General features: G+C 42.3%; 2 protein-coding genes across 2 annotated transcripts in view; one reads left to right on the forward strand and one right to left on the reverse strand.

The window, feature by feature from the left end:
* The first annotated feature begins 8 nt into the window (after positions 1 to 8).
* On the forward strand, positions 9 to 4589 carry shld2 (shieldin complex subunit 2). The gene is made up of 3 exons (XM_079695763.1): positions 9 to 79; positions 2832 to 2947; positions 4214 to 4589. Exons 1-3 carry the CDS (start codon positions 48 to 50, stop codon positions 4390 to 4392), a joined length of 327 nt encoding a protein of 108 aa, XP_079551889.1. The 5' UTR covers positions 9 to 47; the 3' UTR covers positions 4393 to 4589.
* Positions 4590 to 4641: 52 nt separating this feature from the next.
* LOC307027498 (uncharacterized protein) overlaps positions 4642 to 15000 on the reverse strand; it is a 12760-nt gene continuing 2401 nt past the window's right edge. Inside the window, exons 2-3 of the mRNA XM_079695762.1 lie at positions 8680 to 9012; positions 4642 to 5537 (exon numbers count right to left, since the gene is read on the reverse strand). Of these exons, the coding sequence (XP_079551888.1) occupies positions 5485 to 5537; positions 8680 to 9012 (386 nt within the window). The 3' untranslated portion in view covers positions 4642 to 5484. The remainder of the gene's footprint in view (positions 5538 to 8679; positions 9013 to 15000) is intronic.

Here is a 15000-nt window from a genome sequence, read left to right on the forward strand (position 1 = left end):
TACCTGAACGCACCACACTGCTGTCCAACGCTACTACAGGTACCTGAATGCACCACACTGCTGTCCGACGCTACTACAGGTACCTGAACGCACCACACTGCTGTCCGACGCTACCACAGGTACCTGAACGCACCACACAGCTGTCCAACGCTATTACAGGTACCTGAACGCACCACACAGCTGTCCGACGCTACTACAGGTACCTGAACGCACCACACTGCTGTCCAACGCTACTACAGGTACCTGAATGCACCACACTGCTGTCCGACGCTATTACAGGTACCTGAACGCACCACACTGCTGTACAACGCTACCATAGGTACCTGAACGCACCACACAGCTGTCCGACACTATTACAGGTACCTGAACGCACCACACTGCTGTACAACGCTACTACAGGTACCTGAACGCACCACACAGCTGTCCGACGCTACTCTTCTTCGAGTCCGTAGCAATCTCAGATGTCGTTCTGCCAGTATCGGGGACAGGCCCAGCTGATGGGGGAGGTTCTGCCAGGTCTTCTGGACTGCACCGGGGGGCTTCGGCACATTCCAGTAGGTGGGACATTGTCTGCACTGATCCACAGCTGCACGTGTCTTCTGTGGTGCAGTTCCACACTTTCATCAGTGCTTTGCACCTCCCCTGTTCCACACGCAGTCTATCAAGTGACTTCCAGGTTGTCCAGCCACTCAAGAGCTCGTGAGTCATTTCTTTGCCATCCATCTTCCCAGATGTTGGTCCTTGCTGCTTGTTTGGTTGTCTGGAGGGACTGTCTGCAGAAAACTGGCTCTGGACCGGAGCCTGCGTGGGGGTGCTACGTGGCCATGCAAGGGGTGTCTGATGTCTGTCTCCTGTGTTCTCCCTTCATCTTGAGCGATACCTAGTCGTCTGATGTGCGGGGGAGAGATGCCGGCTAGCGCGTAGAGGCACGGGACAGCTGTTGTCTTAACGCATCCCGTGATGATGCGGCAGGTGGCATTAAAGGCTGTGTCGACCAGTTTGGTGTGACGTGATCGGCTCCAGCTTGAGCGGGCACACTCTGCTGTAGAGAAACACAGGATCATGGCCGTTGCACAGATTGTTGGTGGATCTGCGCCCCACTTGGAGTCCACTAGTTTGCGCAGGATATTGTTGCGGATGTTGACCTTGGCTTTGGTGATCTCCAGGTGTTTCTTGAAGGAGAGTGTCCTATCCAGTGTAACACCAAGATACATGGGATGCGTGCGGTCGGACAGTTTGTGGCCATCCCAGGTGACGCTCAGTTCTTTTTTAGCGCCTCGGTTCCTCAGGTGGAAGCTGCATAGTTGGGTTTTTGATGGGTTGGGTTTCAGGTGGTTGTTATTGTAGTAGCTTGACATTTCTTAGAGGGCACTTTCAAGGACGGGCAGCAAAGCAGCCCCAAACCACGATGCTCCCTCCACCATACTTCACAGTTGGGATGAGGTTTTGATGTTGGTGTGCTGTGCCTTTTGTTCTCCACACATAGCGTTGTGTGTTCCTTCCAAACAACTCAACTCTGGTTTCATCTGTCCACAGAATATGTTGCCAGTAGTGCTGTGGAACATCCAGGTGCTCTTTTGCAAACTTCAAACGTGCAGCAATGTTTTTTCTGGACAGCAGTGGCTTCCTCCATGTTATGACCAACGTATGCAGAAATCCAGGAAACTCCAAAGGGTTCACAAACTTTTTCTTGTAACTGTATTTGCTTTCCTTCAAACCCATGCTCAATGTGTTGGGTGAGGTTGAGTAGCTGTCCAGCACAGGAGCGGCCAGGACGGAAAGCAGCTTGGTCTTTAGTCAGCTTGGTGTCTCTGAGTGGCATGAGGCGTTGGAGTAGCAGCCTCTCGTAGAGCTTGTCAGTGATGCAGAGGAGGGAAATGGGTCGGTAGCTCTTTGGGGATGAGGGGTCTTTGCTGGGTTTGGGGATTGCAACCACTTTGGCCTTTCTCCAGACAGGAGGGGTGGTGTTTTGTGCCATACATGTGTTCAGCATCTCCGACGCTACTGCAGGTACCTGAACGCACCGCTGTGTGCGTGTGTGCGTGCGTGTTAGCAGCTTTGCACTGGCTCCCAGTTCAGTCCAGGATTGATTTGAAAAGACTTGTACTTACATACATACTAGGGCACTGTTTCACTTTTTAATACCAAGGACCACTTAACCAATAAAAACACTCACAGACCACCTAACTCCACAAATATCCAAAAACACATCGTTTTTCTAGAACAGATTAGAAATCGCCTGGAAATGGTACAAACCGGTGGAAACATGTGTGACGAAGGTGTTGCGCTGGGCTACATCACGCAATTGAAAGAGAAACTTTACCTCGCTCCATTGCGGAGATACTCCCGTGAGAATGCGGAAAACTGTATTTATTTATTTATTTCAAATGTGAAATTGTACCAATATACTCACGGACTACTAGGGGGCGCTCACGGACCACTAGGGGGCGCTCACGGACCACACTTTGAGAAGCACTGGGCATTAAGATCCCTGAGTCCACTAAATAAGATCAGCTGCTGGATCTCTTCCAGTGTTGATTAGGGAGGCAGTGTGCTCACATTGAAGAGCAGACTGAAGACTGTCCTCTTTAGTGCAGCGTGCGGTTAGGACTGGCTTTAAACCAGTCCTCACCTTCATCTCAAAGATCTGTAAGGATTGTATTCTAACTGTATTGGTGTTGTGTACCCATTCATTGGTACTTTCATATGTATCTTGTCATTTTGCTATATTCTCAGAGATGTTGGTTGATTTGTGAAGCCCTCTGAGACAAATGTGATTTGTGATATTGGGCTTTATAAATACATTTGAATGGAATTGTATTTAATTTCAGGCCAGGTGTTCTCACAGTCAGGGGGCGGGGCTCCTCTCAGGTGTGTGTTCAGGTTCCTCCTGTTGCTCTGCAAAAGATCCTGGAGGCTCCGCCTGACAAACTGCACAGGAAATCAGGTGACACACACACACACACACACACACACACACACACACACACACACACACACACACACACACACACACACACACACACACACACACACACACACACACACACACACACACACACACACACACACACACACACACACACACACACACACACACACACACACACCCACACACAGAGACACACACACCCACACACACACACACAGAGACACACACACCCACACACACACACACAGAGACACACACACCCACACACACACACAGAGACACACACACACACACACACACACACACACACACACAGAGACACACACACACACACACACACACACACACACACAGAGACACACACACACACACACACACTATCTTTTTGGGGCAGTGCCTTCAATCAAGTGAAAGCTGTGAAAGGGGAAGACTCGTTTTTATTTTTGCTGTCTTCCTTTTTTTTTTATTACATGGTTTAGTTGGATACTGGATTCTGATTGGTCAATTCAGAACACGTGACACGTTGTTAATCCAGTAGCCAAGGGCTTATTGACCGTTGTTAAGGACGCTCACATCAGAAAGAAGTCCGGTCGATTGAACTGTAAACAGTTTGCTTGTCTTTAGTTTCCCGTTGTCTCCCGTCTGAGAGCAACATGGAGGATGTTAATATTCATTTTTATATATTTGGAGAGCACAGTGATTTGGATGAATGGTTAGTGGCTGATGAGTCTCCAGCGAAGAAAAGAAAAAGACAAGAGGGGCAAGAAAGCAGCGGAGAAGTAACGGGGCAGAAACCCTCCTTTTTACGCAGCGGTCCAGACATAGACATCAGGCGACACATATTCAGTTTGCAGTTACTTTGGCTTTAGGGCAGGGATATCTAGATACTCTCCAAGGTCTGACATCATGTATCGTGCTACTTTTAAAGCAAGGAGCGATGTTTTCAAATCTGTAATCAAAAAGCTCCTCCAAAACACTATCAAAGCAGTTCCTGCCGTTGCTACGTTAGTTCAAACGGTAACAACGGACGATTTCTCTTAGCGGATGCATGTCATTTTAATAAATCAATAAAACTATTTTTTAAATCTATAAAAGCATTTCAATGAATATCGGGAGTCGCGTCGTGACTTAGTTGAGAACGTGGCCGTGTGATGAGCGGTCGCTGCACATTATCCCTCACGTAATTCTTTACGTTTTTTTATTATACCGTTACATTTTTTTTAGGTTTGGTTATTAACAATTTTAAGTGTAAGTATTTAAATGTGTTATGTCTCGTCTCAGCTCCGGGCTCGGAGGTGAAGTTTGTTGCTCTGGCGGCTCAGAAGCTCCAGAGCCTCGTCATCCTCCCGAGGAAAACCTTCGTCCTCAGCGTGCGCAGCCACTTCCTGTGCGACGAGAACAGCGTCCCCCTCCACCAGGACCTCACTCTGCTGGACCTGCAGTTCCCAGGCTCACCATGAGAGGCAGCGTCACCACGTCCTGTTCCTGTGGTGGTCCCTGAAGGCAGCGTCTCTCTGGTCCAATGGGATTTCTCCGGGTGATTTTGGATTATGGCAGAACACGTTTTCACCTTGTTGGACATTTTGATATTCTTTAACTTTTGATTTCATAACTTTGTTGAATAAAAAGTACAAATAAAGTTTCGTTAAAGTTTCTAGATTGTATTCAAAGATGTTGCGTTTGTTCTTCTAACGACAACAAGAGGCTGCTTTTCATTTGTTAAAGTCATTTTATTTAGAAATATCTAAAACTCTTTCATTTCAGTTATGAAGGGCTTCAACTCCACTCCAGATATTTGATATCTCAAAGTTCTGACTTTTTCTCAAAGCTCTCACAGATTTTACATTTTTCGGCAAATCTCAAAATTCCAATTTTTCTCACAATTCTGACTTTTTTCTTAGGATTCTGACTTTTTTCCCCAAATCCCGAATTTATTCTAAATTGTTTGCTTTTTCCCCTCAAACCTCAGATTGTTTCTGTTGACGTGCTGCTCGTGCTAAACCAGAATAAAACACACTTTATTTTACATTTCTGTGAAAATGAACGCATGAGATTTAACATTCTGTCTAAGCTGCGCTAACCACGCCCTAAATTAGACTCAAGAGTTTTGATCTCCAAGAAACAAATCCTCTTTTCACAAACATATATAATATTTAAATACATTACACGCGGGACGAAACATTGAATATATATATTCTTTTCCTCAGGATCAGTTCCCTTTAGATGTTTCCTCGTCTAAAGGGAACTGATCCACTCCTTGAATTCAGTTATGAAGTGTTCAACTCACTCAGAGATATATTTTGACTTTATCCTTAAAACTCAGATTTTTTCCTCAAAATTCTGAAAAACTGCCGGTTAACATGCTGCTAGTGCTAAACCAGAAAAACTAAAACACATGTTTGACATGTTAATCCTTTATGCTAAGCTGCGCTAACCACGTCCTAAATCAGACTCAGGAGTTTTGATCTGAACAAACAAACAAATAATATTCAAACACAAGATGTTAAAGGTACGAGGGACGAAACGTTAAATATAGATCCGCCTTCTCGGGGTCAGTTCCCTTTGGACGTTTCCTCGGCCACTTCCATCAGGTCGCTCAGCAAGTCTGAAGCAAAACACACAAATATCTGATTACATTTGGTTTGAAGTGTATTCATCCATTCAGCTGAAAGAAAACCATATTTCCAGCGCCTCATTAATCTACAGCACACATGTCAAACTCAAGGCCCGGGGGCCAAATCAGGCCCGTGGTGGATTTCATTTGGCCCGCAGGATCATTTCTAATTACTATTAGATCTGGCCTGCCGGTATATTGCACGCACACCTTCACTCCATCCTGAGGGTCTCCTCAGCTCAGAGCCTGAGCCCATTAGAAATGACTCTGTAGATAGAGCCATTAGAAATGACTCTACAGATAGAGCCATTAGAAATGACTCTACAGATAGAGCCATTAGAAATGACTCTACAGATAGAGCCATTAGAAATGACTCTACAGATAGAGCCATTAGAAATGACTCTACAGATAGAGCCATTAGAAATGACTCTACAGATAGAGCCATTAGAAATGACTCTGCAGATAGAGCCATTAGAAATGACTCTACAGATAGAGCCATTAGAAATGACTCTGTAGATAGAGCCATTAGAAATGACTCTGTAGATAGAGCCATTAGAAATGACTCTGTAGATAGAGCCATTAGAAATGACTCTGTAGATAGAGCCATTAGAAATGACTCTACAGATAGAGCCATTAGAAATGACTCTGTAGATAGAGCCATTAGAAATGACTCTGTAGATAGAGCCATTAGAAATGACTCTGTAGATCGAGCCATTAGAAATGACTCTGTAGATCGAGCCATTAGAAATGACTCTGTAGATAGAGCCATTAGAAATGACTCTACAGATAGAGCCATTAGAAATGACTCTGTAGATAGAGCCATTAGAAATGACTCTGTAGATAGAGCCATTAGAAATGACTCAGTAGATAGAGCCATTAGAAATGACTCTGTAGATAGAGCCATTAGAAATGACTCTGTAGATAGAGCCATTAGAAATGACTCTGTAGATCGAGCCATTAGAAATGACTCTGTAGATAGAGCCATTAGAAATGACTCTACAGATAGAGCCATTAGAAATGACTCTGCAGATAGAGCCATTAGAAGTGACTCTACAGATAGAGCCATTAGAAATGACTCTACAGATAGAGCCATTAGAAATGACTCTGTAGATAGAGCTGTAGATAGAGCCATTAGAAATGACTCTGTAGATAGAGCCATTAGAAATGACTCTACAGATCGAGCCATTAGAAATGACTCTGTAGATAGAGCCATTAGAAATGACTCTACAGATAGAGCCATTAGAAATGACTCTGCAGATAGAGCCATTAGAAGTGACTCTGTAGATAGAGCTGTAGATAGAGCCATTAGAAATGACTCTGTAGATAGAGCCATTAGAGATGACTCTGTAGATAGAGCCATTAGAAATGACTCTGTAGATAGAGCCATTAGAAATGACTCTACAGATCGAGCCATTAGAGATGACTCTGTAGATAGAGCCATAGGTAATAATTGAAGCTTTGTTAGTTCCAGGTTTAATATGTTCAACAAGTTCATTTCAATAAGTTCTGGAGTAAACATTGAACCGGTCCGGCCCTCGACTTGCACCCATTTTTTAATCTTGGCCCACTGTGTGTTTGAGTTTGACCCCCCTGGTCTAGACAATGACTTGAGCTTAATCAACAATCAATGTATTAAAAGTGTAAAATGTTGACCTATAAGTAATGTTCTATTTTCACTTTAAAACATAAAGAAACAGGAAAATAAAATATAAGAGCATTTTCTGAAAAGTTTTAATCTAAATAATAATCAAGAAAATATTTTTGTTAAATGAGAAATAGTTTGAAAGTATCTGGAAATATTAAGAAATGTACAACATATTTATCAATCATAAAAAGAAAAGAATAGATGAATACTTCGGAAATACAAAAAATAAAAACCATACAAATAATTCTGATTTCAAATGAAAATATAAAAACCTTTTTATGGAAAAATCCCAATTTCAGTCATTTAAAAATCAAGTATTTTGTGTAAAATATTCCAAATATTTCTCAGAATAGTCCGACTCTTTGTCCTATAAAAATTGCTGTTATATATAATGATCTAATCATTATTAATGCGTACCTCCGTCGTCGAGATCCACAGCCTCCGAATCCTAATTATTATCATAGATGGATATGTAAGCCTGACTTTAGACTGATGACATAATGTTATTTTAATATAATGATCTGATCACCACTCATGCGTTCCTCCGTCATTGAGAGGGATGCACGATCTTTTTGGTATTTTGAGCAAAACCCGTCAGAGGCATGTTTTTTATATATTTTTATATACTGTATCTGAGACCTATAATATGTCTAGAAATAGCAAGATAGGAGACCTTTAAATCACGTGTTACAGCACATTATTGGCTCTGCATTGGGTTATTATGGGGTAGGGTAATAACTTCCTAAATAATACGTCTGAAAGCAGAAGTCTGGGGCAAATCATTGAAAGCAAATATTCAACAATTGCACGATATCATATTCTATTTGCATGTCCGTAGATGAGAGACATGCGTCACTTCCGGGCAAAAGTGACGCCCCGCCCACTTTTGGGGGGAAACGAAGCTGTAATTTGAATGGCGGTCAATACACTTATTTATTTTTAATGTTTGAGGAGCAATAAACGACACAGCAGCTTGTTGGCGTGGTAAAACTATTATTTTCCGCCTCGCTCATGAGAGTAACAGCCGGCGAAATTACAGCCTCGCGTACTGATTTTAATTTAACGATATATCGAGCCCCATCGTCGATCTCCAATGTTTTAATGTAATTGTTTGCCGGACTGGCCATCGTAACCGGGCTCGCTTTCTTACATTTCTGATCGGATTGGCAAAAACTTCAGAGTTTGTATCGACCGCCATTCAAATGGCAGTGTTGTTTCCCCCAAAAGTGGGCGGGGCCGTCATTTTTTCCCAGAAGTGAGGTAGGTGTTACTCTCATCTATTGAAGGAGGAGCTCAGGTCAGAAGAGTGTCATTTCCATTTCTACACTGAAGCCGCTGAGCATCTGATGAGAACACCTGAATGTTGAATTGTGTTGTCTATGATATTCTCTGCGGGCGGGTCACATGAGATGAGGGCCTCGAGTTCGACCGCCCTGCTTCAGTCTCATAGCTGTTATTGATATGTAATGGATCATCAGTGAAGCGTACCTCCGTTGTTGATCCCCATGCTCGTTCCTCCGCCCTGTTCTCCGGTTCCTCCCGGAGGTCCTTCCAGCTCACAGAACAGTCCGGAGAACCCAGATTTCTTCTCGCGGCCTTCGTCATCATCGTCATCATCGCCAAGGTGGAAGATCTTTGAGAAGAATCCTTTATCGTCCTCCTTCTCCTTCTCCCTCTCCCTCTCTCGCAGCTTCCTCCTCTTCTCCTCGTCGTCGTCTCTGTCGAAGATCTTGGAGAAGAATCCTCCCTCCTTGTCATCTTTGTCCTCGTCCTTGTCGTCTTTACCGAGCGCTTTCTTCACGGCGTCCTCCACCATGTCTCCTGCAGGACAGACGGCCACATCGTCAGCCAACAGAGACATTTAAAGTGAGACACAGCTGGGTACAACGTGATTTTAATCACACTGAACACACGTAGGAAGATGTATAAAATACAGATTTCAGTATCCTGAGGCTCTGAGGCATTTATTTTCCTCGCGGACGGCAAAAAAAGTCTGACATTATACGATTTAAAATAAAAACAATAATCGTGGCTTGATATTGAGTAAGAACATGTTTTTATGAACCCCACAGCTTCCGGTCTACCAAGACCCGAACGGACAAAAAGACGTGCTGCAGGCACGAAACACACTACCAATAGAAATACATTGCTTTAAAAATCTTTCTGTGCGACACGAAAAAAGGGGGAAAGGGTGAACACGAATCAATAGATTACTATTGACTATATATATATAACACGAAATGCAGTGAGACTGGGTTGGTCAATATGAGTGATGGCAAAACTACCCTTCTTTAAAACGCACAAAGTGAAGGGAACAACAAGAGGAGAAAAACTAAGATCTACTGAGCCATGTTCAGCTTGCTAAGGGTGTGCTGATGCTAACATGTACTTATCAGCTAACGTGGTGTGCTAATGTTACGCAACATCTTGCAGAGGATGTATTTACAGCCAAACTGGAAATGAACCCTGTTTTAAAAAATGTTGGTAACTTTTGTTCGCTTTCTTGGGTTTAATACATGGTTTAATACAAAGTCATGGTAGCATCTTGCTCTGCCATAAACAGCCTTTTTATCCAGCTTTAATCCACATTTTCACCGAACACTTTTCACACCCTGGTGCTTTTTATCGCTATATGGTAACTGATGAAGGGTTTTAGTGATGGGACATCTGGGTCTGAAGTCATGAGAGAAACAAGCTGAGCTAACGTTAGCCGTTAGCTCGTAGCGGATAAGTCCAGTCTCCACCAGAGAAACTTCTTCTTTCTTTTTGTGGTTTAAATGGCCAGCAAACAGGGGGATGTAACGTGAGATACCAAAGGACAATACATGTTCAGACTAGTTTAAATAAATCGTCCAAATCCACATTGAAGAGTTTATTTATCCCTGCAGGGCTGCCAACACTCACGCATTGAGCGTGAGTCACGCAATTAACCCATATCTCACGCACTCACGCCACACTTGCCTTTCCTCACGCTAAGTTTTCATCCAAAATAAATGTATATAAAAATAAAGTGAAGGAACAGCAAACCGAGCGGTCTACGGAATGAGACGGTCTTCTGGCTTAGTTCAGTCAAGTTGGAGCGATATTGGGAGATTCTGATTTCACAGATCAATAACTCATTCACAAAACGTTATTCAGACACAGATGACGTCTCCTAAGTACCGTGGTGAGGAGGACAACGAACTACAATCACATTTTGATTTAAAAAAGCCAATACGCGCCGACCTCTGAGCTGGACGCATTACATTGGTCTCTATCTGCAGCCGGAGAAGAAACGGGTGCTCAGGGACCGTCTGCAAAGTGCAACTCCCAAAAAAGAGAATACAATAATATTCAATCACTATTATACAGATTATTACTATAACTCCCCACACACATCAAGAGTCTCCTGGTGGTCAGACTACAGCAAGGAGTTTGGAAGATTATGCTTTTGAATAATAATAATAATAATAATAATAAAATAATAATAAAAATATTCAGTAAATATGGCATCATCTTAAATAACTTTACTATTATACAGTATATTTCTACCTAACTCACTATTTGCATTGTTGCTGTTAGCATCTGGTTAGCTAGCTGCGCTAACGGATAGAAGCTGTTTCTGAAACAATGAGAGGGAGAGCTCTGTCCTGTCAGACTGAGAGAGATACAGCTCAGTGAGCTAAGGGACTCTCTTTAGATACTGTAGTCTAATTATCTCAGTGGGTCTCAAACGGTTAGGTCACCATTTATGAGAATAAATGAAAAACAATTATGAAATACTCTATGGCAGTAAAACAAGAATTCAGTTTGAAAGGGGAGTGATTTATAAAATATCCATAAAGAAAAAGTAAATCTGTTTCCAGTTCTGTTTCATCTGGTGTTGAGATGTGTAACACTGAACACATGAACGTTTCTTTTTTCGGATCACCAAAAAAAAAAATCTCACTCCAAGCTGAACTCAAATGTTGGCAGCCCTGATCTCTGTCTGTTTGCGTCTGCAGATTTCTACTCAAACACTAACAGCTAGCATTAGCCTCGTTAGCGTATTTAAACAGAAAGCTTGTAATATAAGAAATAACTGTTGATGTCCGTAATGAAGAGGTGCTCAGCGGCGGGGTTTGATCAGAACAAGATCATTAAAGTAAACGTTGAAGAAGCTCAAAGGACCTGCTGCTGATTAACCTCTGGATTACTCATAATTAAGAGAGACACACTACAAAGAGACACAGACTACAAAGAGACACAGACTACAAAGAGACACACTACAAAGAGACACAGACTACAAAGAGACAGACTACAAAGAGACACACTACAAAGAGACACAGACTACAAAGAGACAGACTACAAAGAGACACAGACTACAAAGAGACACAGACTACAAAGAGACACACTACAAAGAGACACAGACTACAAAGAGACACAGACTACAAAGAGACAGACTACAAAGAGACACACTACAAAGAGACACAGACTACAAAGAGACACAGACTACAAAGAGACACAGACTACAAAGAGACAGACTACAAAGAGACACAGACTACAAAGAGACACAGACTACAAAGAGACAGACTACAAAGAGACACAGACTACAAAGAGACAGACTACAAAGAGACACAGACTACAAAGAGACACAGACTACAAAGAGACACACTACAAAGAGACACAGACTACAAAGAGACACAGACTACAAAGAGACAGACTACAAAGAGACACACTACAAAGAGACACAGACTACAAAGAGACACAGACTACAAAGAGACACAGACAGACTGCAAAGAGACAGACTACAAAGAGACACACTACAAAGAGACACAGACTACAAAGAGACACAGACTACAAAGAGACACAGACAGACTGCAAAGAGACAGACTACAAAGAGATACAGATTACAAAGAGACACAGACAGACTACAAAGAGACACAGACTACAAAGAGACACAGACACACTACAAAGAGACACAGACTACAAAGAGACACAGACTACAAAGAGACACAGACTACAAAGAGACACAGACTACAAAGAGACACAGACAGACTACTGACTGTGCTGGACAAGGAGAAGTTCGCTAGTCATCCTGACAATTCTGCTGGATGCGGGTCCGTTCTGCCGCCCGCAGTGGACATCCCCTGTACAGGTTCGGATGGGTTGCACAAACAATTGCTAGTTGCACTGTCGCGGACATTCATTTCGTCAAATGTCTGTCTTTCTCACATGCCTGCCACAATGGTCCTTCAGAATTGTTTTTTGAACTCTAATCTCACTTTTGCGAAGTTTGCTGGTGACTCTAGAACAGCTGAAAATGTATGTGTGTTGATTAAGAGGAAAAGGTGCTTGGTATTTTTATTGTTGTTACTATCAGGAAATGTACAGCCAAATCCGGGTCCACCTGGTAGTTTTAGTCAAATAGCTACTCCTGCTGATTTTAGTTCTAGATCGGGGTTAGGTTTAATTCATTTAAATGTGCGCAGTCTGTTACCTAAATTAGATTTTGTCCGTATTTGGGCGAGTTCAACTGATGCTGATGTCATTGTCTTATCAGAAACGTGGCTAGACAAATCGATCTTGGCCTCTGACATTTACATAAATGGTTACAATGTATATCGCACTGACCGTCCTAAAAAAGGTGGTGGCGTTGCCATTTATGTGAAAAATAAGTTTTCTGTAACAAAAATGGTTTCCAAATCTGTTAGTAAACAACTAGAATTTTTAGCTGTGAATGTCGAAGTAACAAAGGGTCAACAGGTCATGGTGGTGGGTTGCTACAGGGCCCCCTCGGCTGTCAAGGACTCCTTATCTTCATTGGCAAAACTGTTATCTCAACTTTCCTACAAGGAAATAGTGCTGCTTGGTGATTTTAATTGGGATTGGTTAACTTCTGTGTCAGAGGATTTTAAAAACCTGTGTACCTCTTTGAACATTACTCAGATTATAGACAGTCCTACTCGCCCAAATATTAAGTCCCCAAATAAATCCTCCTTAATTGATCTAATTTTAACAAATGTTCCATATAAATACTCATCTGTGGGAGTATTTGCTAATGATGTGAGTGACCACTGTGTTGTAGCCACAATTAGGGACACTAAGGTCCAAAAAGTTAAACCACGCATCATCACAAAGAGAGATAAAAAACACTTAGTGGAGCAGGGTTTTTTACATGATCTGTTTGATTTTGATTGGGGAAAAATCGATCTGTGTGCTGATGTAGAAACTGCATGGTCTTATTTTTATCTTGGTTTTATAAAAATTATAGATAAACATGCACCTCTGCGTAAATTTAGAGTGAAGGGACGAAACAATCCCTGGTTTTCTGCTGAGCTGTCCAATCTCCTTCATGAGAGAAACAATGCCTGGGCAAAGGCTAGGAAATCAGGCTCAGAGGTAGAATGGCTACGCTTTAGGCAGCTAAGGAATAGCTTTACTTCAAATGTCAAAAGTGCTAAGTCAAAGTACTATTTGTCAGTTACCACAGAAAACCTGAATAATCCTAGTAAATTTTGGAAAGCCATAAAATCGATTTCCACTGGTGATATCCCAAATGAGCTACCTCCGTACCTCACCACAGCATCTGGCATTATATCAGACAGGGCCACCATGCTAAATTGCTTTAATAAGCATTTTGTCTCTTGTGGCTCTCTGTTTGATTCTGTCACTGACTGTGCTTCTGCTTCTGTGAACGCTCCAGTCCTTGACTCTGAACAATGTGGTCTGGAAAACCCTTTCAGTTTTACTCCTTTAACTGTTGGTATTGTCCATGAAGCTTTATCCAAGTTAGATCCTAAGAAACCGGCTGGCCCGGACAACGTAGAACCTTTCTTTTTAAAGATAGCTGCAGATTTTATTGCTCCACCTCTTACTTCTCTTTTTAACCTCTCCCTCAGCACAAATACAATTCCTAAAGTATGGAAGTCTGCTTATGTCCTGCCTCTACTGAAAGGAGGGGAGGCAACTATTTTAAATAACTATAGGCCAATCTCTAAATTGTCAGTTTTGGCTAAGGTGCTCGAACGACTTGTGAGTGAACAAGTAAAGGAGTTTTTATGTATAAATGATATCCTGTCTAAACATCAGTCAGGCTTCAGGAAGAAACATAGCACCATCACTGCAACAATGAAAGTGGTAAATGATATTACTAGTATGCTAGATAATAAACAGAGTTGTGCAGCTCTGTTTATTGACCTTTCCAAAGCGTTTGACACCGTTGATCATCGTGTCTTAAAACAGAGGCTACTCAGTACTGGCATATCCAGCCATGCAGTGGGGTGGTTTGTGAACTACCTCTCTGAAAGGTCCCAATGTGTTCACTTTGATGGGCTGTCTTCTGAGTGGTTAAACATTGCTAATGGTGTTCCTCAAGGTTCTGTTTTAGGTCCACTTTTATTCTCCATATATATCAACAGTTTAGGTGAAAATGTGGATGAAGCTACTTTACATTTTTATGCGGACGATACCGTGATGTATTGTGCAGGTCCCTCCATTCAGGAGGCGGTTGTTAAATTACAGGCTGTTTTTAACATTATTCAGACTCAGCTCTCTGAACTAAAGCTTCTTTTAAATGTGGATAAAACCAAGGTAATGCTCTTTTCTAAAGCTAAAAAGACACCAGAGCCTGTTTTAGATATTGTATCAACGCAAGGAACAAAACTTGAAGTGGTTACCTGTTACAAATACCTTGGTATCTTGCTTGATGACTATCTCTCTTTTAAACTTCATGTCAATAACCTGCTTAAAAAACTGAGGGTTAGGCTAGGTTTCTTTTTCAGGAATAAGTCCTGTTTCTCGCTTGAGGCCAGGAAAAGGCTAGTCACTGTGACCTTTTTACCTGTGCTG

Source organism: Notothenia rossii (genome assembly GCF_949606895.1).
Source record: "Notothenia rossii genome assembly, contig: scaffold_86, whole genome shotgun sequence".
Classification (NCBI taxonomy): Eukaryota; Metazoa; Chordata; class Actinopteri; order Perciformes; family Nototheniidae; genus Notothenia; species Notothenia rossii.